At 41.9% G+C, this 23,382-nt stretch overlaps 1 protein-coding gene across 3 annotated transcripts in view; it reads right to left on the bottom strand.

The window, feature by feature from the left end:
• Window positions 1–1,028: 1,028 nt before the first annotated feature.
• CLU (clusterin) overlaps window positions 1,029–23,382 on the bottom strand; it is a 31,562-nt gene continuing 9,208 nt past the window's right edge. For 2 of the 3 annotated variants that reach the window (XM_034421212.3, XM_034421213.3), the window contains exons 2-9: window positions 18,249–18,363; window positions 13,269–13,417; window positions 11,739–11,906; window positions 7,118–7,571; window positions 5,820–5,933; window positions 4,595–4,818; window positions 3,385–3,560; window positions 1,029–1,276 (exon numbers count right to left, since the gene is read on the bottom strand). In XM_034421212.3, coding sequence (XP_034277103.2) covers window positions 1,270–1,276; window positions 3,385–3,560; window positions 4,595–4,818; window positions 5,820–5,933; window positions 7,118–7,571; window positions 11,739–11,906; window positions 13,269–13,417; window positions 18,249–18,336 — 1,380 coding nt within the window. In that variant the 5' untranslated portion in view covers window positions 18,337–18,363 and the 3' untranslated portion in view covers window positions 1,029–1,269. Of the gene's footprint in view, window positions 1,277–3,384; window positions 3,561–4,594; window positions 4,819–5,819; window positions 5,934–7,117; window positions 7,572–11,738; window positions 11,907–13,268; window positions 13,418–18,248; window positions 18,364–18,667; window positions 19,098–23,382 lie in introns of those variants that run through there. The other variant, XM_087883353.1, reaches the window with a different exon arrangement.

Raw genomic sequence — 23,382 nt, forward strand, 5'->3', positions numbered from 1 at the left:
TGCAGAAAGTACAGGACAGTAGCATTTAAGTTGTTTGCAATGTCCATGCCTGCTGACAATAAACATTCTGACAATGGGTGAGACAATTACCACTTGAGTTAGAACAAAAGGGAAAAAAAACCCTGACTCATCCAAACCTCATTAATTGTAACTCAGTGGTAAATACTTTTTGACAATTCGTTTTTCACAAAAATCCTTCCAGTACAGACCACTCAACATAAAACAGCTTTTTCTAGAACCTGTTTACAGATCCACCTACATCTAATCACAGAAAACTACCCCGTTTCCCCCAAAATAAGACATCCCCTGATAATAAGCCCACTCGGGCTTTTGAGCGCATAGCAATAAGGCCAAGAGCTTATTTCAGGGTTCAAAAAAAAATGTAAGACAGGGTCTTATTTTCGGGGAAACATGGTAGCTGCAAGAACAGCCAGGGAAAGGACACATGTGTCATGACACACATGATACAACTTATGTACTTGCAGAAGTTCCATTGTCATTTCATAATTGTGACTTTTGTGTGATGTCACAACATCCACATCATTTTGACATTATTGTTGTGGACCCCTATGCATCCAACCATTCTTAGGGATATATGACAAGCACCCATTGGTGTTCCAGGAACAAATGAAACCGGAGTTCCCCAAGGCTCCCCCAAAATTACCGGAGGCATTCTTGCAGTCATGTGAGTTTGTGCTAGAAAATTCCTCAAAGACCTTGTAATGCTGCAGAAGTTTGAACTGCATGGCCATGATTAAGCTAGTCGGTGTGTTTTGAAGGCAGTGCTAGGATAATTAGCAAGGAGAAAGAAGGAATACAAAGCTCTGCATTGTGTCGCCGTGTTTTTCTCTCAAATGGCTATGGACAAGATGGGGCAGAGGATTAGCAGACAATGGGCTTTTGTCTCAGATATCCTGACCAACCGTTCCTACGGTTCACACCTGGAACCTATTGCCCTTTGTGCCATCATTCAGCCCTTCTCCCCAAATTCCAAATCCCATTTCTTCTCTCACTCAATCCACAGAGCATTTTTTTTCAAGCATTGGGCCTAGAACCTTTTATTTCATTTTGTGCATCTGTAATGACCCAGCAGCAAAAATAGGGCAGGCAATACAGTGTAAACTACAAAGGCGGATAGGTGGGGCTTGGTGGACGAAGCTCCCTTCTGGCGCTGTGAGAGCACTGAGGCGGAAAGGCGGGGAGGCCAAAAGGGCTATGGCTCCTCTCGCTCTCCCTTGTCATGGCCTGAGATCCAGAATGCAGGCAGGGTTATTCTCTGTTGGATAAAAGGAGAAAAAAAAAAGAATGTATGATTTCAGAACCAAAAGGAATTTCCTAATGCTAGGACAGACCATCAAATAACAATGTGAGACAAAGTATGGAGACTTATAAGAATTAAGTGTGTGTGTGTGTGTGTGTGTGTGTGTGTGTGTGTATGTGTGTGTGTGTGTGTGTGTAAAACGGCACCCCCACAGTTACTGCTCGCTTCAATACTTATCCTACCGTGTTTCCCCCAAAATAAGACATCCCCTGATAATAAGCCCAATCAGCTTTTGAGTGCATGGCAATAAGGCAAACATGGCAAACAAGCGCTTATTTCAGGGTTCAAAAAAATATAAGACAGGGTCTTATTTTTGGGGAAACATGGTATACAAATAGGCAGTGGTGGGATTCAGCCAGTTCTCACCACTTCGGGAGAACCGGTTGTTAACTTTCTGAGCAGTTTGGCAAACTGGTTGTTGGAAGAAATCATTAGGGCAGAGAACCAGTTGTTAAATTATTTGAATCCCACCACTGCAAATAGTCCTCCATTAATGACTGCCCTGCCTAGTGATTGTTCAAACTTACGATGGCACCGAAAAAGTAATTTTACCATTGGTCTTCAAACTTGCAGTTGTTGTAACATCCCTGAAGATCAATATTTATGAGCTTCACAGTCAACTTCCAACAAGCAAAGTCAATGGAGAAACCAACAGCAAAATGCAAGTTGCAGTCACATGATGTTGTGCTTAATGATGGCAGGTAATTTATTTAACAACCACAGCAGAACTAACATTATAAGTTACTGCAGTCACATGATTCATTTAAAAATTGTATCCCAATTGTAGTTGTTAACTGAGGACTACCTGTATAACACAGGAGATTAGCTGCCACTTTGTATTAATCCACAGTCTCCCGCCCCAAACAATCATTTTGGAGATTTAAGAAATATTGTTTCTTTGTCTCACCCCCAAATGAACACATATTTAGTCTTCATGGGTAAAAAGTTAAGTATATATCTCATTTAACACAAAGTTGAACATTGAGAAAGAGGAGGCTGGGACTGACCTTCGGTTCTTATAGATTGATGTTGTTTCTTAAAAACATCCTTATCCAAAAAGGATGTCCATGTGCTTCCTATGGATTTCCTTCAAATTAATTATATTTTAGGATCCTATAAATTTTCATGGCCTTAAGACCTCAAGATCTGCCAGGGCTCCAATTCTCAATTGGCCACTGATGGCAGGTATTTAAATGAAATGTCCCAAAGGTACTTTTTCAAGAGGCAACTGGACTTTCTGATTTTTCTTTGAAGACGTTTCACTTCTCATCCAAGAAGCTTCTTCAAAGAAAAAGCAGGAAGTCCAGTTGCCTCTTGAAAAAGCACCTTTGGGATAACCATGAATATCTATGGAGATAACTGAGAATCTCCATAGATATTTAAATAAAACTATAAAGTAGTGTATAAACGTAAAAGGTAAAGGTTCCCCTTGCACATATGTGCTAGTCGTTCCCGACTCTAGGGGGTGGTGCTCATCTCTATTTCAAAGCCAAAGAGCCAGCACTGTCTGAAGACGTCTCCGTGGTCATGTGGCTGGCATGACTAAACAGCGTTCCATGTGACCAAAGACGCACGGAACGCTGTTACCTTCCCACCAAAGGTGGTCCCTATTTTTCTACTTGCATTTTTTACATGCTTTCGAACTGCTAGGTTGGCAGAAGCTGAGGCAAGTAACGAGAACTCACCCCGTTACACGGCACTAGGGATTCAAACCGCTGAACTGCTGACCTTTTGATCGACAAGCCCAGCGTCTTAGCCACTGAGCCACCGTGTCCCTCTAAAGTACTGTGTGGACAAAAGCAACTATAGGAGATTTCAATCTTCTTGTTTCCATCTGTCCCTCACAGAAAATGTGTCTGACCTTTGATTACTCCTTAGAGATAAAGGTAAGATAAAGCATTAGAAGAATGTTTTGTGGAGCAACTGGAGGAGCAACCACTTTATATAAAGCCAGCCATAAAGGAAACTATACAATGATCTTAAATGAATGTGGTCGTTTTCCATACAACTGAGCTCAAGAGACTATCCTAACTCTGACTGCATCTCCCCAGCTCCACACTTACACTTTATTGTCCTTGAAAGTACGCAGGGCATCCCTGGCCACCATATCCATGAATGTGTCATCATCCAAAGGAACAATTCCTGGCACAGTCAAGGAGAAGGGCTCAGAATCAAAGACCTGGACAGTCACTTGAGTGTCAGGAGTTTGGGATGTGTCTTCTGGACTGGAAGATTTCACCTTAAAAGAGGAGGACCAAGCATTAGCAGTGCCTGAAGCTATCAAAAAGATAGGTGTTGTCTTCCACCATCCACCCACACCCATCTATGAACATGAAACAGAACAAGTAGAGAGAGAGATAAATCCAATTCTTCTCTTTTTCTTCTAGCAGAATTCCTGAGCTTTTTTGGGTAAGTCAGCAGTTCTTAAAAGCAATCTTGCAATCCAAGTTGTCCCTCTCTACACCAATGAAATAATATATCCAAGCAGGTAGAAGTTTCCCATTTGCTACACCTTGTCCAAGGGTGTAAACTGAGAGTACCCTCCAGGGTGAGAAGGGGGGATGCTCAGGAGCAAGCTTTCTCAGTAGTAGTTCCTATTCTGGAATAGCCTGTCCTCTATCTCTGATATTAGGATGGCCTCCTCCTCCTCCCTGCTGCCATTTTGGTGCTATACTCTCTTCTGGCAAACCTTCAGAATAGAAGCAGCTATCATCTAATGGAAGGGAACTTCTCAGAAGGGAAAAGAGTTGGGATGCTGTATGATACTAACTTACTGATGTTTTTACAATGCTATTGGAAGCTACCTAGAATTGGCAAATAAGCATCATACTAATGTATGTAAACAAATATGCTTAAACATGCAGGATGAAGACTTAGTGGCTACATTCACACATGTTAACTTTAGTTAAAACATTTGTAGCTTAGTTTGTGTGCATCCAGCTATTTGCCTACTTTATAACATAATGGACAGCTGGTTCTGTCCTGTTCAGGCAAACTGGTAGTGGCAATTGTGGTAGGCCCCGCCCACCCGCCCGGATGTTAATGATGTCCTATTTTGCCACGTTTTTCGAGGCCAGGCGTATGCACGGAAGGCGCACGTGCGAGCAAAGAGCATGCGTAGAAGACCGAGCATGTGTGGAAGGCTCACGTTTGCGAACCGGTAGGGAAGGTAAGTAAATCCCACCTCTGATAATGGACTTCACAAAACCAATGAAGGAGCCAAGTCATAGTAATCAAATTAAGCAAGTGAGGGAAATGCAGTCAATAACCTACCATGATAACCTTCAGAAGCTTGTCATTCCGAGTGCGATTGGCTAGCTGAGATACCCAACCAAACTGTCGGTTGAGCTGGTCCAAGATGGCTGTGGTGTTGAGCATTTCTTCCTGGAAAGCCCTGAGGATTTCATCATATCTCCGGGTAAATCGTTCAGCCAATCGCAGAGCATCTTCAAAGCGTTCCTTCATTTGTCCCTGATCTGGATCCGTCTGGGAGCAATCTGTATGGATTTGGAGAAGATGGAGAGCAAAAGGAGATCCAAGTAAGAAAAAAGTGAAGACTTCCTGATGGGACTGATGGGACAGACCATATAGGGGGTTTCAGAAATGGTACAGAAGTGGTTTTGCCACTGCCTTCTTCCAGGATGTTTTGCTGACTTCTCACTTCTGGGATCTTTAGGTGATCTACCATTCAAGGACAAAGGAGGCCTGCTCTAGCTTACCTTCTTAAGGTCGATCAAGGCTGGTTGGTTATGCGCTTCCCCTGCTGTGACACTTGCAAACACTTCATGAAGTCACCATAATTCAGTGGTGGGTTGCTCCCGGTTCTGTCCGGTTCTTGCAAACCGGTAGTAAAAGCAACAGGAGGCTCCGCCCACCCGCCCGGACGTAATAATGGATGATCTGCGCATGCGCAGAAGCTCCCGTTGCGAACCAGTAGTAAAGGTAAGTAGAACCCACTGCTGCCATAATTCTATTTTCAACTAAAACTAGAAATCTATTTCATTCATTCATTCAATTTCTATAACCACCCATCTCAGTCAACGATTTTATAAGTTGTTAAAAATAGCATCATCATAACACAAAAGCTCTATTCACATTCTATGTATAACTAAATCAGTTACGGGTAGCTGCATTCATGCGGCATATTAATTTTTGTTCATTTTAAGTTTTTATGACATTTAGCGCATTATGAGGACCCAGATTGTGGGGGCAATAAGTTGACTTTGTATAAAAAAAGAATATCGCTTAGGGGGGACCGAAAGCCCTACTAAGCAGGTATATACAAAAGTATAAAGGCTATTGCTTAACGCATTGTAAGCCACCTTAGTTCAGAATCGAACTCAGACTGTGGGCAGAGTCAGCCTGCAATACTGCATTCTAACTACTGCGCCACCATGGCTATTTTAATAAATCATTTTAATCAATTATCCCTTCAAACCATGGTGGTCAGCTGCAAAAAAAAAAGTTTCTGTCTTCCATTTCACCCTCTTCCATTTACCTACAGCCAGGATGGCCTGGCATTTGTCACATTTTTCCTTCATTTTCAGGCAGCCAGCAGAATTGCGACGGATCTCACGGCACACCATCCGGTTGTCATTGTGACCTGGAGTTGCTAAAAGAAAGAATGATAGAAGACATCACAACAGACCCCAGTTTTGCCAGCTGTTATTAAGTCACAAGCCAGCATTGTTAATAAAGCCAAGAATTACTTGAGACCAGAAATCTGGAAGCTGCGTCACAACGTTCACCTTCAAAAATATACCCTTTGGACATGATTTGGAGTTGACAGAATGAAGACAATCAAACTGTTCTTGACAGCCTGAGCAGCAAAGCACAGTGGCAATATTAGAGGGGCTTACCTTTCCATATTGGAAATTGGGAGGGGGTGGAACAGAGGAAAAAAAGCAGAGTCCCTTGCTAATCATTGCCATCAAATTGCCAAATGAATTTGTCCTATGACAAGTCAAAGAAACTTAAGTCTGCTGGTGAACAAGGGGTTTACTATGAATATGAACCAGTGGTGAAATGTAAAATTTGTTACTACCAGTTCCGGGGGCCTGGCTTGGTTGGGGGGGGGGTAATGTGACTGGGTGGGCGTGGCCAAGTTTTTTTTTTTTAACTTTTAAAAGCATTTTTTCTACAACCTCTTCAGCCCAAGAGGTTGTAAAAAAAATGCTTTTAAAAGGCTCTGACGATCCCAGCTGAGTTGCCTGATTGTCAGAGGCTTTTGTTTTCTTTTAAAAGCATTTTTTTTTTTGCTTTTAAAAGAAAAGAAAAGCCAATGACAATCAGGCAAGTCAGCTGGGATCGTCAGAGCCTTTTAAAAGCATTTTTCAAACAACCTCTTTGGCCAAAGAGGTTGTAGAAAAAATGCTTTTAAAAGGTTCTGACGATCTCAACTGAGCCGCACGATCATCAGAGGCTTTTTCTTTTTTACTTTTAAAAGCATTTTTTCTACAACTTCTTCAGTCGAAGAGCCTCTGATGATCATGTGGCTCAGCTGGGCATGGGGGGCGGGCAGGGATTTTTGCTACCAGTTCTCCGAACCACCAGCCACCATCGCTACCGGATCGGGCGATCCGGTCTGAACCGGGAGCATTTCACCCCGATATGAACCAAGCAAGTATTTCTCTAATCATTGGGAATATGCTAGGTACCAAAAACTAGATCTCCCCTTTTTATGCCCAGTAAAACTTGTTTTCCTTTGTATAACTGGAGGGAGTAGGCTGACAAATATAGGTGTTTAAAAGAGCTCCAGTGGCCAAGCTCACTCTGCAGCCCAGGATCTCACTTTACCTGTTGGGATTTGATCAAAAGAAAACCCAGGGATTCCTCCTAGACCCGGGTGGTTCCAGTCCATGGCACTCTGAGCACCATCAAAGAAATGCTGGCTCATCTCATAGAATGGTTGGAAAATCTGGTAGAAACCTTGATGGGGGCGGTAATTGCTGAAGAACTGAGAGAAAGGGCGTGTATTCCTAGCAACACGGGAATGGGTGAATGGGATACGGATGCTGTGGAAGCCATCCTGAAAACCACGAAATGGCCACTGGAAGAAGGAGGAGTGTTGCCCATAGGCCTGACTGCTCTCTTGGAAGAGGTCATCCACGCCATCTTCCACTAGACCGTAGCGCTCCTCAAGATCATCCAACTTCCGGCCCTGTTCTTCATCTACATCCATCAAGGAGTCGATGCGCTCCCCATTCACCCAAATGGAGAAGGGAGAAGAGTGGTTCAGGAACTCTTCCAGCTGAAGGAAAAAGTGTGAAATCTATTTTTTAATTGTTTTTATTAAACATATTTCACCATTTTATATCACATTTACAATTTTTTCAGTATTTCAGCATCGATAATACTCATACATACATAACATACATAATATTCCTTATTTTTCCTTTAACTATATACATTATCTTTAAGTTTTAGTATCTCTCTTAAGCTACCTTTGTATTTAATCTATACATCTATTCTCTAGCCATTTGTACCACATTTCCCAGACCAAATAGTATTCCATTTCCCCTCTTTCCTTTAATTCCAATGTTAACCTGTCTATCTCAGCACAATCTAACGCCTTTTTAATCACCATTCTCTCGGAGGGCGTACTGTCCTGTCTCCAGCTTTGTGCAAAGGCAATTCTGGCCACTATTGTTACAGGCAAATAGGGCCCGGCTATTTGCGAGACCACCTTCTGCCACTGATAACCTCCCACCGGCCAACTCGGTCCCACAGAGAGGGCCTCCTTAGGGTGCCATCGGTCAAGCAATGCCGACTGACGGCCCCCAGGGGGAGAGTCTTCTCTGTGGGGGCACCCGCCCTCTGGAACGAGCTACCCCCAGGAATATGACTAATCCCGGACCTCCGGACCTTCCGTCGAGCTTTGAAGACCTTCCTATTTCAGCAAGCTGGGCTGGCTTAAAATTTTAAATGGATTATTTTAAGGGTAATGGGTTTTAATATTTTGGGAAGCCAATTTGATTTAATTCTGCTTTTAAATTATTTTAAATTTTGTATTGTATGTATTTTAATTTTGGCTGTGCACTGCCCTGAGTCCTTCAGGAGAAGGGCGGTATACAAATTTAAATAATAAATAAAATAAATAAATAAATAAATATGATATATTGAATTTTCTTACTGTAGTTTCCTCTTATTATCCCTAATAGAAATAATCCTGGTTTTAATTCAATTCGTTGATTCATAATTTCTTCTAACCATTTTCTTGTTCTAATCCAATATTTCCTGGCTTCTGGAGACAACCACCCCATATGGTAAAATGTACCTTGATTATGTTTACACTTCCAGCATTCCGCAGATAGATTTGGAAACATTTTGGCCAATCTAGCCAGAGGTGAATGCCAACGGTAAAATGTTTTATATAGGTTTTCTTTAAAGGCTGCCTATATTGTTAATTTATAGGTTTTTCCCCATAATTTTTCCCAATGTTCTAATTCAATATTATAACCAAAATTCTTTGCCCAGGCTATCATGATTTCTTTGACAGTTTCTTTTTCCATCTTAAATCTCAGTAGATAGTTATATGTTTTGGATATCATTTTTCCTCCGTCCCCTGTATTATTTTATCAAGCTCTTGTTGCTCCTTGTAGAAACCATATTCTTCTAGATCTTTTTTGTATCTTGCCTGAATTTGTATGTACAGCCACCAATCTATATCTATTCCTTGTTGTTTTAACTCTTGGTTTGTTTTTAACTTCCTTTGGGCACCTAATAGTTCTTTATACCTTATAACCAGGGGTGGGTTCTAAAATTTTTTACTATCGGTTCTGTGGGCATGGCTTATTTTGTGGGCGTGGCTTGGTGGGGGCGGTAATGTGACTGGGTGGGCGTGGCTTTTTTTTTTTTTTACTTTTAAAAGCATTTTTTCTACAACCTTAAGAGGTTGCAGAAAAAAATGCTTTTAAAAGCCTCTGATGATCCCAGTTTTTTTTTTTAATTTCATTTATATGCCGCCCTTCTCCGGAGACTCAGGGCGGCTTACAGTGCATTAAGCAATAGCCTTCATTCTTTTGTATATTTATTTTTATACAAAGTCAGCTTATTGCCCCCACAAACTGGGTCCTCAATTTACCTATCTTAGAAAGGATGGAAGGCTGAGTCAACCTTGAGCCTGGCGAGATTCGATCTTACTTTAATTGCAGACAGCTGGTGTTAAATTATAGTGCTTAGACTGTTGAGCTATCCAGTTGAGCCGCGCGATCATCAGAGGCTTTTTTTTTTTACTTTTAAAAGCATTTTTTCGGCCGAAGAGATTGTAGAAAAAATGCTTTTAAAAGTTAAAAAAAAAGCCTCTGATGAGGTGGGCAGGGTAAGCGAGCGGCGACCAGGCCGGGACCGGTTCGGGGGTGTAGCCAGCCAATGTTATTACCGGTTCTCCAAACTACTACAAATTTTTACTACCGGTTCAACCAGTGCGAATCAGGAGCAACCCACCACTGCTTTATAACTCTAGACTTACAAGTCTAATACGTTTGTGTGAAATCTTAAGATCCCTCCAATTGGAAGGCTATTGTAATTAGAAAACAAACAATAAACTGTCTAGAAAAGTAGTATGGTAAGAATTCAGGAGCTAACCAAAAGAGGCTGTATCAGAACTGTCTGTAAAGCTTCCATAGGTCATGACCTTAAGCCCAAAGACATCCGTGATTTCATCCTCTTCATTCATTTCCAGAATCAATTTAAGTTTATTTTTAAATTTTAGATCAGCATTCCTTAAGTTGGTGGCCAGGTGTACTGAACAAGTTAAAGCAGTACAGTTAGTGGGAGTTGTGATGCAGACTTCAAACAGGATCAGGTTGAAAAAAGCTTAAGTCAAATACTTTTAAGAGATCTTTCTTCCTTCCTGTGCATCCAGGTCAATAACCTGATGATCTGATCTGTAACCCACATCCAACAAAGGAGAATGAAGAATAAAGGTTTCCAGCTACTTCAGAATGTGATTAAGTTCATTTAGGAGAATTTGAAGAGCCAAGAAATTGAGCTTATGCCATTATTTGAGAAGGGAAACAATTTCCTTGATGTAGAGCAGTGGTTCTCAACCTTCCTAATGCTGCGACCCTTTAATACAGTTCCTCATGTTGTGGTGACCCCCAACAATAAAATTATTCCTAAAACCTTTGAAAATATGTGTTTTCCGATAGTCTTAGGCGACCCCTGTGAAAGGGTCATTCGACCCCCAAAGGGGTCCCGACCCACAGGTTGAGAACCACTGATGTAGAGGGTTTCACTTTCCTATACAGCTGGCTGTACAATTGCTTGTATGATTGAGCAGGTGGTGCCAAAGTTTGGGTGATCTAAGATCATTTAAGACAGAGCCTGGTGGCGCAGCAGACTAATAGCCTGTTATTAACATTCAGCTGCCTGCAATTACTGCAAGTTCGAATATCCCCAGGCTCAAGGTTGACTCAGCCTTCCATCCTTTCTAAGGTAGGTAAATTGAGGACCCAGTTTGTGGGGGCAATAAGCTGACTTTGTATAAATATACAAAAGTATGAAGGCTATTGCTTAACGCATTGTAAGCCGCCCTGAGTCTCCGGAGAAGGGCGGCATATAAATCAATTAAAAAAAAAAAGACAAGCATTTCATTAAAAATCCTGAACTCCAACTTTTCAAACAGACTTAATTTTTTCCTAATTTGGAGTGTGCTCTTCATTGTGGATCCTTCAGTCAAGAGAAGGTGCACACATTTCAGTGAGGCTTATCCAGATTTTAATTTTGTATCCCGTGACAGTCACCCAGGGGTGAAATGTAAAATTTGTTACTACCGGTTCTGTGGGCGTGGCTTGGTGGGGGAGGGTAATATGACTGGGTGGGCGTGGTCAACTTTTTTTTTTTAACTTTTTGAAGCATTTTTTCTAATGCTTTGAAAAGCCTCTACCAATCAGGCAACTCAGCTGGGATCGTCAGAGAGGCATTTAAAAAAATACCTCTCTGCCGATCAGGCAACTCAGCTGGCAGTTGCTAGAGACTTTTCAAAGCATTTTTTTTACCACCTCTTCGGCCAAGAGGCTGCAGAAAAAAATTCTTTGAAAAGCCTCTGATGATCCCAGCTGAGCCGCGCGATCATCAGAGGCTTTTTTTTTTTACTTTTAAAAGCATTTTTTCTTCGGAAGAGGTTGTAGAAAAAATGCTTTTAAAAGTAAAAAAAAAGGCCTCTGATAATCGTGCGGCTCATTTGGGCATGGGGGGGGGCGCAGGGATTTTTGCTACCGGTTCTCCGAACCACCCGCCGCCATCGCTACCGGATCGGGTGATCCAGTCCGAACCAGGAGCATTTCACCCCTGCAGTCACCCGTAAGGCTCAGTCCAGATGATACCTTGAGAGTTTCAAGGTTCACCTGAATCCCCAAACTGCAGTTATCCAGAAGTCCAAGGCTAAGCAAGCAACATTGCATGGCTCACTCACCTGCCTGCCAACCAGGCCAGCACCGCTATGGCATGTCCGAGTATAGAACTTCATGCAGGTCTGCTTCAGGCATGGCTTGCATTCTTCCCAGAGAGCCAGCATAGTATCATTGCACACTTCCTGCTCATTCAGTTGCTTCTCCATATCCTTCGCAAGGAGGATAGCCTCCTGCAGAGGAAACAGGGTCATTAGGACTTTCCTTAAGGGTGAGCAATAAAACAAGAGGAACTAGAACTGGAACAGAAGACAGTGGAAAAGGAAGAAAGATCAAGAAAAGGAAGATTGAGAGAAAATGGAAGGAGCAGGTGAGTTTCCTTCAGTTTCAACACGTCCCAAAGGTACTTTTTCAAGAGGCAACTGGTTTTTCTTTGAAGACCTTTCGCTTCTCACCCAAGAAGCTCCTTCAAAGAAAAAGCAGAATGTACAGTTGCCTCTTGAAAATGCACCTTGGGGACAACCATGACCTGGATGACTGAGAATCTCCATAGACATTCAGTTTCAACAATTAAGTGCAAGACTCAAAGGGCTTGGGGGGGGGAAATCCTAATTCCTTGGGCATTTGCACCCTGCTGTTGGAAACACATGCTATAAGAGCCAGTAAGCAGCAATAAGGAGGATCTCGCATCCAAAGGAGATTATGATGGTGAAAGTAGCAACTGGATGAGCAGCAGACCGAGAGGATCCATCAGGACAGAGCCAGGAAAAGGACTGGGGAACATCTGCAGTGAACTGATGAGATTCCAGGACAAACAGCTGGGAGAAGAGGCTGTCTTGAGAGAAGCAAGTCAGCACCAGTAAAAGAAAACCACGGAACAAGGTAGCCCTGACATCCATACAGCGCCTGGGTTCATCAATGCGCTTAACAAGGTTGTTGAAAGACTTTTTCAATTATTTTAAGGTAACATGCTACCCTTGGCTACCTTTTTAATGGATTAGCATGCCATATGAACCTAGCCCATTTTGTTAGTTGATATTTCATTGTAACATGCAAACCCAGGAAATGGGTTAATTCAAGTTAAATGTGTCGTGAGGATAGAACAGACAATGCAAGTTCATAATTTTTTTTAAAAAAAACCTTCCTGCTGACATTCATACTTAATGCACAAATAAAGGGGAAGAAATTACTTGATGCACACTATCAGAGGGTGGGGCTAGCTGCATAGCCTCCCTCCCACAATTTTTCCTTATAAACATGATGTTACAAGATAGTTGTCAAGTCTTTCCCAGCTTGGTGCCTGCCAGATAATGCCAGCAAGTGCAGTTCCACCTTAAATTGCAATCATCTCCTGTGAACATTAGGCTGGAGAAAGCTGAGCTAGTCATTTCATAGCAATAGTTCTACTCCACACTGAAAATGTATCCAAAGCTTGTGAGAGTTTCAAGCTAGTAGGTCACGGAGAAGGACTTGAGAATCTAGGTTAGGCTGGGGAGAAAACTCCTTTGCCTCTTTTTGAATGGCAAAGAAATAAGACTTTCGAACCAGCTGAAGGAAACAATCACAACACCTCAGGAAGCCTGATGCCAACAGACCTCCTTCTTCTTCTTTGTGTCTTCCAAGCTATTCAAGATCTCCTGGTGGTCATTGCTCGTCTGCTCCATCAATAACTTCATCTGCCGGACTCCATTGACGGCGTTTTCCAGCTCTCCATCAATGTACCGGCTTCCTTTTTCAGACATTTCTGTGAGAGGAAAAGGGGAAAAAATTGCCACATCAGCACCATTCTGATATGCTATATCCCAATGCACAATATTAACAGACAGATGGAATGTTTCGGGTACTGTAAAATGAAATAGGAATCATTTTATAGAAAGTAAGAACGTAACAAGAGAACTGGTTACTTTACAGCACTTAGTTACTGGGTGATTGGTGTTTCAAACTGACCTGCAAGGTTTAATATACGTTACTCAACAATTTACATACACAACCTGTGTGTGATATTTTTGTATGTTACACTGATACGATTCATGTACTATTATCAAACTCCATATTAGCAAACACAAGGTCAGAGGTAAATTCTGGGGTATTTCTACTGTAGATACAGATGAGTGAGGCAAAAACATTGTTCAGATCAGTGATGGGTTTCAAAAATTTTTACTACCAGTTCTGTGGGTGTGGCTTGGTGGGTGTGGCATGGTTTGGTGGGCGTGGCTTAGTGGGTGTGGCAGAAGGATACTGTAAAATCTCCATTCCCACCCCACTTCAGGGGAAGGATACTGTAAAATCTCCCCAATCCAGGGGAAAATTACTGCAAAATCCCCATATCCTCCCGATCAGGTGGGACTTGGGAGGCAGAGAAGAGATGGGGGCGTGGCCAGACAGAATTTTTACTACCGGTTCTCTGAACTACTCAAAATTTCCGCTACCGGTTCTCTAGAACTGGTCAGAACCTGCTGAAACCCACCTCTGGTTCAGATAAATGGTGCTAAAAGCAATCAATAGGGGTGTGTCCTATTTTGAGTTTTTGCAAATCAAACATTGCTTTGGGGAACTATATTAAAAACCCATTCCAGAAATACTGTATACCTAGAGTTAGCCTTCCCCAAAGTGGTGCCCTTCAGATCCACTAGCATGGCAAATCCCAGCAAATCTGATCAAGAGCTATTGTTCTTCTTTATCTCTCTCTCTCTCTTCAACTCCGCATTGATCAGACAAACACTTGTTACAGTGCCAAGATCAAGAGAAGTCATTGTTCCTTTCTATTCTGCATTGGTCAGGCTGCACTTGGAATACTGGGTCTAGTTCCAGGCAACTCATTTTAGGAGGGGCTCTGACAAACTGGAGTGCAGCCAAAGGACAACAACAATCAAATAAATAAACAGTCTGGGTAGATTAAATGTATGGAGGTATGGTTGAAGGTACCGGATATATTTAAGCAAAGATTCTATGAGTCACGATAGGTGTCCGTAAAATACAGTTTCTGCAGCATTGTTTTTCAACCTTGCTCATTTTAAGATAAGAAACAAGCATAGCTTTGCACAACTTTAAGATGAACTTGAACTTCGAGAATTCCCCAGCCAGCTAATCTTAAAAGTTGCTAAGGTTGAGAAACAATGATCTGCAGCCTCTTTTATCACATAGAAGGCAGGGAAGAATTTTTCAGATGTCATGGCAAGAACAATGAATTTAAAATATGGAAGCAAACTTTGCAGGCACATCAGGAAAAAAGAATCCTAATGGTAGATATGGAAATGACAGCTTCGGGATGTGGTGAATCTCTTTGACTGGTTGTTTGAGAACAGATTCCTGCACTGAACAGACTTCCCATCACAACGGTGCTTAGGAATTAAACCATGCTGCATTATTACTGGAGAATGTATTGCTTCTATTTTTAAAATTGCCCAACAATAAGAAATAAAAGACACATGAACAGTTTTCTGTCATCCAAGAACACCGAATGAAGCCCAGATCTTCCATACACAATCTTGAGAGATGATGCAGCAAGAAAATGAGAAAAAGGAGAGCATTTCAAATTAAAGAGTTTACAGAGAAATGGAAGAGGTTTTGAGGGACCGTTCAGAGTTGGACTAGAGGAGCATCCAATTCTTGGGCAACCCTGGCTGACCAGGTTTCAAGTGGCATGAGGCAGCTTTCTAGCAGCAGCATTAAGCAAGCCCCCAACCAAATGTAACAAGAGGAGAAAGTAGAAGCCTAAGAAAAATAGAAAGGCACGACATGAATTTCCTGTTGCTCATCTGGAAAATGATTAGACTATGTTGATGCATGTTTCTTCTTCCTTTTTCTCATTCTTATAGGGATATGAATTACAATAAATGCATTATTTCTGCACCTACTTTCTTGAACCCCACTTCAAGGAATACAGTCGCTGTATCAGTGAGAAGGGAGGTATAGAAATTTATTAAATACTGTAAATAAGAAACAAGCATAACTTTTTACAAACACCAGCATTATTTCAATTGTTTTATACTGATCAGTTTATAAAGAGAGAGGCCCACAAATGCCAAATAATTAAGCTGGGATTTGTTTATGGATTTTCTAAAAGGTTGATAATCCACATCAGCCTTCCTCAACCTGGTACTGTACCTTCCAGATACGCCAGACTCAGTGATGGGATTCCAAATTTTTTACTACTGGTTCTGTGGGTGTTGCTTGGTAGGCGTGGCATGGCTTGGTGGGCATGGCTTGGTGGGCGTGGCAGGGGAAGGATACTGTAAAATCTCCATTCCCACCCCACTCCATGGGAAGGTTACTGCAAAATCCCCATTTCCTCCCAATCAGCTGGGACTTGGGAGGCAGAGAATAGATGGGGGTGGGGCCAGCCAGAGGTGGTTTTTACCGGTTCTCTGAACTACTCAAAATTTCCACTACCGGTTCTCCAGAACCTGCTGAATACCAGCTTTGGTCAGACAACAACTTCCATCATCCCAGCAACAGCCATGAGAAATCCATGATATTTTTAAAAAAAATTCTAGTTTTCTTCTTCCCTCAAGATAGCAGTATTTAAAAGCTGAGCACAATTATTCTCCGCTAGGCCAGTTATAAATAGTCCTCGAATTACAGTCGCAACTGAGCCCAACATTTCTGTTGCTAAGTGAGACATTTGTTAAGTGAATTTTGCCCCATTTTATAACCTTTTTCTTGCCACAGTTGTTAAGTGAATCATTGCAGTTGTTAGTAACACAGTTCTTAAGTGAATCTGGCTTCCCCATTGATTTTGTTCGTTAAAAGCTTGCAAAAGGTGATCACATGACCCTGGGATACTGCAACCGTCATAAATACAAGTCAGTTGCCAACCGTCTGAATGTTGATCACGTGACCACGGGGATGCTGCAAAGGTCGTGTGAGAAATAGTCATAACTCACTTTTTTCAGTGCCGTTGTAACTTTGAACGGTCACTAAACGAACCGTGTAAGTCAAGGACTACCTGTATGTTTAAAGATCTCAAAAAATAGTATTTTGTCCAAAATTCATCAAACCCACCCAGTGCCTGGTTTGAAAGATGGCTTTATATTTCATTTAGCACCTCCCATTCAAAGTGCTGGGATTTTTAACTTTGTTTGCCTACAACAAACATTGGCATGCTCTGCAATAAGGAAGTGGACATGAGCCAGAAGCATGCAAGCCATGTCTTTCCCCTCCCCCATTTTTTGTATGGAGCAGAAATGAGAAAATGTGTGTTCCTCCGAGATACACAACCAGGGGTGGGCTTAAAAATTTTTAGCAAGGGGTTCTCTGCCCAGTTGCTGGATGGGCGTGGCCATGGTGGGTGTGGCCTAATCAGCTTCCTGCACCACGGCGGGGGGGGAGTTTTTACCCTCCCCGGGCTCTGGAGGTTTTCCTCGAGCCTCCGGGAGGGCGAAAACATCCTACTTCCAGTAGGTCCGTTTTTCACCCTCCCCGAGCCTCCACGCATGCCCTGCACTTACCTGCCACATAGGGACTCCTGGGAAGGGCAGGGCGGGGTGGGCAAGGCCAGCCAGGAGTGGGATTTGGGGGTTCTCCGAACTGCACAGAATCTTAGTTAGAGGTTCTCCCAAACCTCTGCAAACCCCCAGCAGCCCACCCCTGTACACAATTTAGGACAGGATTATGACTGTTGTTCCTGTTCTAGCATTGCAAAGTTGGCCAAACTGAATCCCACAGCAGATCATCTTAAAATTGTTTTAAGGGACTGGGCAGGGGCGTGGGGGGAGAGTGCTGATACGAAGTGCCCCTAGAAGAGAATATCAGAACATTTAATGGAGTAAGTTAGAGAGAAAATATGCCTTTCCACTCAAGTTAAGTTTATGTCTCCTCCCCATTACACACATCTCCCTTCAGAGTCCCAAGAAGTTGGCAGCATATAAATTTAATAATTAGTATTATTCGAATGTAGCCGCTATAAATAGTTCCCAATTTTTGAGCCTGTGGCCTTAGATACAGACATAAAATTGCTACTAGCTTGGCTGCAGCCATATCCGACATTTTTTTTTTCCTTATAATTCATGGTAATGCATATTACTTTAAAAAATAATAATAAACCATTCAAGTTCATTAAGTCAAAGCCACCTCCGCTTCTTCCATCTGCTTCTCCTAAACAGTCCTTGGACCTTTCCATAAGGTATTGTAAACATTCCCTTGCCTCCCTTTGGGGAAATAGACTTGACTGCAAGCCTCTTGCATAATTTGGCAACACGGTCAAAACAAATGACAAGGCAGCTTTAATTTTGCCCAAACAAGCTACAAACTGCTATGAGTCACGCTTCTGGGAAGTGACTTCATGACCCAAATGGCTGGTTCTGAAATAATGTCTTTATAAACACTGCCAGCAATTTTTCTCTTTTTGCCAGCGTGGGCCTCCTGTGGTTCACAAAATGACATTTTGGCATCTTTTGCAGTTGCAGAATTCATGCATAGTGGACAAGAACCTGGTCCAGCACATCCACTAATTCTCTCCCAGCCCACCCGGGGTTTCTCAAAAAACCTCATAACTGGCTGCAGTTCAAATCCACAAATTCTTTGCCAACCAGGGGAAAAAAGCCATCATTTCTAATTAACAGACATATACTCACTCTGAAGCTCATTAGGAGGAACAAGACAATGGCCCCCTTGCGAAGAAACCAAGATTCCCAACAATGAAAGCAACAGTGTGGGAATCATTTTCTCAATAGAAGGAAATCCAGATTCCTGCAAAAAGAAAAAGAAAGGAAAATAAAATGGGGGAGTTATATTAGTTTACTAAATAACTGAGACCAGACAATCTATCTCATTGATTTTTCTTTAAATAGTAGAAATTTGAAATGGAAAAGCCTGTATTTCCTCTGGAGAAATTAAAATTAAAAGCTACATAGCGTATATAATACATATAGGATGTTTTATTTGCAATTCAGAGACTTTGGAGCTCGTTGCCAACACAGCTTCTTGTTAATCACTATCAGACAAGTGCTGACAACTTCTCATTCCAATGATTGGCTAGAACAGCATGCAGGACCTTAGATCTTCCCAACGTTTCATCCCCGACTATTAGCCACACTGGATGAAGCTTGTTGTGGCCTGCCAGCAGCCTGCGCGGATCGCGGCTGATCCCGATGAAGAGGAGGCTGGTGTGGTGTCGTGCCAGCAGCCTGCACAGCCAGCGCTCGCGTCGGACAGCAAGGAGGCTGAAGAGGATGTGGTGCCAGAGGCAGAGACTCAGCCAGGGCTTTCAGAACCTCCAGAGGCTCCTTCCAGTGGAGAGAGCGAAGTGGAGGAGCCTCTCCTCAATGCTCGGGCACACAGGGCTGCCAAAAGGCAGGAGTGGCTACTCAGGAGGAGGAGGTCTACTCGAGAGTAGGGCTTGAGGATAATTGGCCACTCCCTTAGCCTATTTAAGTCGCACGCAGCTAGTGCTTTCTTGCTAGAAACAACGTCTCATTACTACAGAGCATCTTGGAGAGCGAGCGACTTCTCATATCTGGTTTTCTGGGCTGGTTGCCAACCTTTGTCGGACTTTGTTCTTAGTAATTTTGATAAGGACCCTTTGCACGGGAAGCCTGCATTCTTGAAAGGGGTTTGTTTGGAATTAAACAGTGTTTGCGAAGCTTGGTGTGTGTCACATTCTTTGGGAATCCGAAGCTGGGGCAGAACAAAGCTACCAAGAACTCAGCAATATATTTTGGATCACAGAGTCCATACCCCTTTCGGAGAAATGTTTTAAATTAAATAGAATCTTCTGGTTCCAATTTGAAACTCTGCCAGAAAGCCTGTTTGAATGTCATTTTGTAATTCAGCTTGCTTTCTGGGAATGACATCCAATGTATTGAGCAGGATTAGCAGGGTTTTTTTATCAAGTTTTATTTTTTGCTTTGAATTCTTAGCAAATAATGGAGCAGAAATCAATAAATGCATGGTGTACTGACAGATACAATGCTGTTCTTTACTACTTCATGGGCAAGAATGAAGGCCAAAACTGGAAGGCTTGCTCCATATCCAATTGCTTCTGTAATTCTTTAGTTTCCAGCATCAAAGCCAATTTAATGTATTTCTGTTCCCCAGGCTTCCAGCTGACAAGGCAGTCCCTAAAATGGACTGACTGGCAGCTCAGGCAAACTAGCTGGCAATACAGTGACTATTTTTGGGCCAGAATATCTTCAGAGCAACAGGTCAATGTCAGCATAGACCTGATCCAGTAAACTAAAGTTTCTTAGACTGAGGATTGTAATCCCCTGGGAGATTCACAAATAAATTTGAGGGAGGCCAAACTTTCTCCGTGAGCCTGTCAGTGGGTAGCCTTTACTGCTTGGCCAGCCTGTGCACAGGATCCAAACACCATGCTCCCTTCTAACAGTCTTTGCTCTCTGACTGCAAATTTCTCCCAAGAACCACACAACTGGCTCAGCCTGGATCAAGGCATTCATGGAAAGTGTCACATTCCATCTCTTTCAAAGTGTTTTTTGGAGGTCCATCATGCTGGGTACTAGCACAGAGTCTGTCTTTTGCTCCAGGAAGTCCAAACACTGTGATTCTTCTTTTCTTGAAGAAGACACCTCACAGTGGGAAACTGGTGCTCTTAGACTGCCTGTTACAAACAACAGTCGGAGCCAGGGCGATGTGCCTTAGCAAGAAATCCAGAAGTAGTTCACTTTGGAAGAAAGGAAAGCAAAGCAATGCATCTCTATCCCATGAGCATTGCCTGCATTACCAAGAATGATTATAATCACCATTTCTTAGTTTAAATATGTCCTGAAACCTGATAAAATTATACAGTATTTGTAATTCCATGATATGGCACGAAGATGCTGCTGAGAAGTGTTCGGGGAAGCACAGGACGGAATTCATTTGAGCTCTTCTATGCAACCACCTGGACTCTATAATCCAATGTGGTTTCCTATTCCATGACTGACTTTACAGCCTGTTTAGCCAAGGTATTAAATTAATGCACTTTCTGGGCTTACTCTATACGCTGAATCATTACCTAACCACATGGTTTGAGTTGACACAATATGTTATGCCATGTAGGAAAAAAAAAACAAAGTTAAATTTAACCAAACTTTGAAGTGATGTGTATTCGGCCATTGCAGTACATCTCTACCTTGGTCAAAAGGGGTATATGACACAGCCATTCAATTTTTAATGTATATAGGAGGTGGGGGGGGAGATTATTTCCCAAAATATGCATATTTATTTTCTTCCTTTTTTCTCTCTCTCTCCTCTACTCCCCACCTCACCCCATTTATTAAAAGGACAAGAGATTCAATAGTACTGAAAGTTCAAGATTTCTCTTTGAACAACTGAACCTCAAATCCACCTCTAATTACCTCCTTACCTCTAATTTCAATTAACATAAAAAGGAAACAGGTTATTAAAAAAGCAGTGCTCCAATAGTCAAGAAGCAAATTCCACCCCAAAAAAAAGATTATATTTCAATGAGGGTAAACAGCATTTTACACGAAGCAAAAAAGCAGCACAAATTAGAACACTGTTTTTCAAACTTGGCAATCTTGGGTTTCAACTGCCAGAATTCCCCAGCCAACATGGTGCCTGGGGAATTTCGGGAGTTGAAGTCTACACGTCTTAAAGTTACAAAGTTTGAAAAACACTGAATTAAACTATGCACCTTTGTTGCCAAAACTTATAACCATGTTTTTCCTATGTTCTCATTCAATTGCTCAAGTAGTGCAATCTCCATGGATAGAATGGGATGGTCTTGCCTTGGTCAGCTAGAGCAGAGTAAAAGATGTATGGGTGAATGTTCTGTCTTTCACCGTGTCATCTCTAATGGTCTGCATCTTCTTGGATTTTCCACACTACCATTAAATCTCAAGGAATACATAACAAGAGAATTCCTCCCAAAGAAAGTTTTCAGATTTCAGGCAAACAGAGATGCTGCAAAGTGATGGGAAAATATGTAAGAGAAAACAATTGCACTCAGAGGAGCACTTTCTGCGCCCCCCCCCAACAAGAGGCAGCTCAAAGATGCCACTGAGAAAAAAACCCCAAAATTCTTGAGTACGAGTAGAAGAAATTATCTATAGCTCAAGGCTGAACCATGGAGTTCTTGGAACTCTCTGACCTTGGTTGTTTGCTTGCAGACATTTGTTACCCATCAGGCAAAACATTTGCAAGCAAACAGCCAAGATCAGAGAGCACCAAGGCAGAAAAACAAAAACCACATTTGCTAAGCATACTACGGTATGGTATTGCCCAAGACCAATGAGAGAGCCTGCAAAAAGCCAACCAACTACCAACTTGCCAAGATTCACAAAGACACCGAACAATGCACACTTTTGACTCATCCCAATGTCTGTTGTCCCAGATGGACACATGGCATAACAAAGGATAGGAAACCTGGCCAGCCTTCCCAGCTTTAATAGCCAGCTAGATTCTCCAGACAAGAGGAGCAAATTGTCCCAAATATATCTGCTTTCCAGATAACTCCTCTATTGTGCCCAACTAAAGAAGAGTTGCATAAGAGCCATCTCACATGTATTCAAGGCTAGCTAGAGGACAGATGGTTCTCAGGGAGAACTGCAAAGGGCGGGTTTTGGTGGTGGGAGGTCACTAAAGAGAACTCTGTGGCCTCAATTTTTCATGGAGGAGTGAAGGAAGCGGAGGCCTCAGTAAAGCACCCACCATTTTTATGATGCTGTCTCCAAGCAAGGCAAGCAGACAAACCTCAGCAGAACAGAAATAACAAAGTGGTTTCTTTTCCTCAGATCTCTTTTTTTAAAAAACAAAACAAAAAACCAAGCCCAATAATGTTAATTGGATACATCTGGTAACCACTCACCCAATATTAGTGATAGTTTGCATGGGTTGAAGGGAGGGAGGAGATTGCCTTGTTTTGGGAGACATAGCATACTCTGCTGTTATATAAAATTAAATATTAGTAGTGGTAAAGGCTTTCCATGAATTTCTGGGTATCAGAACCAATATATAGAATGCAATGGTCCTTTTTTCAATGAGTGTGAAGTACAGGTAGTCCTTGAATTATGACAATTCAGCTCAAAATTTCTGTTGCTAAGCAAGACAGTTGTTAGGTTGGTTTTGTTCCATTTTACCACCTTTCTTGCTACAGTTATTATGTGAATCTCTTCAGCTGTTAAGTTAGTAGCAGGGTTATTAAGTTAATATAGCTTCCCCACTGACTTTGCTTGTCAGAAGGTCGCAGAAGGTGATCACCTGATGAGATACCAGGATGGATAAAAATCAATGATTTTTTTTAAAAAATCAAAAAAATCAGATTTTTTTATTTAAATTGGATTTTTTTTATTTAAAACGGATTTTTTTGATTTTTATCGAATTTATTTTAATAAAAAACTTTTGGGGTAAAAATCTATCATAAGATAGTTTTCTATTTAAGATACATAAATAATTTAGTTTATTCAGCATGAAATGGAGCTTAGTTATGTAGCATGAGGCTGTATATTCTGCAACACTGGGACTATCGGTGAGTCAACAGTGGGTCAAAGGAGTAGCAGAGATGACAGTTGCTCTTTAAAAATTATGATTTAAATCAAGTTGATTTAAATCAAGCCTTTTTACTAGTGATTTAAATCATGATTTAAATTGTGATTTAAATCAACTCGATTTAAATCAAATCCACCCTGTGAGATACTGCAACTGACATAAATACATGCCAGTTGCAAACATCCAGGTTTTGGTCATGTGACCACAGGAATGAAGCAAGGGTTGGAAGTGTGAAAAACAGTCATGTTTTCATTGCCT

The sequence above is a fragment of the Pantherophis guttatus genome, chromosome 1 (assembly GCF_059756535.1).
Source record: "Pantherophis guttatus breed Tessera chromosome 1, ASM5975653v1, whole genome shotgun sequence".
Taxonomy (NCBI): Eukaryota; Metazoa; Chordata; class Lepidosauria; order Squamata; family Colubridae; genus Pantherophis; species Pantherophis guttatus.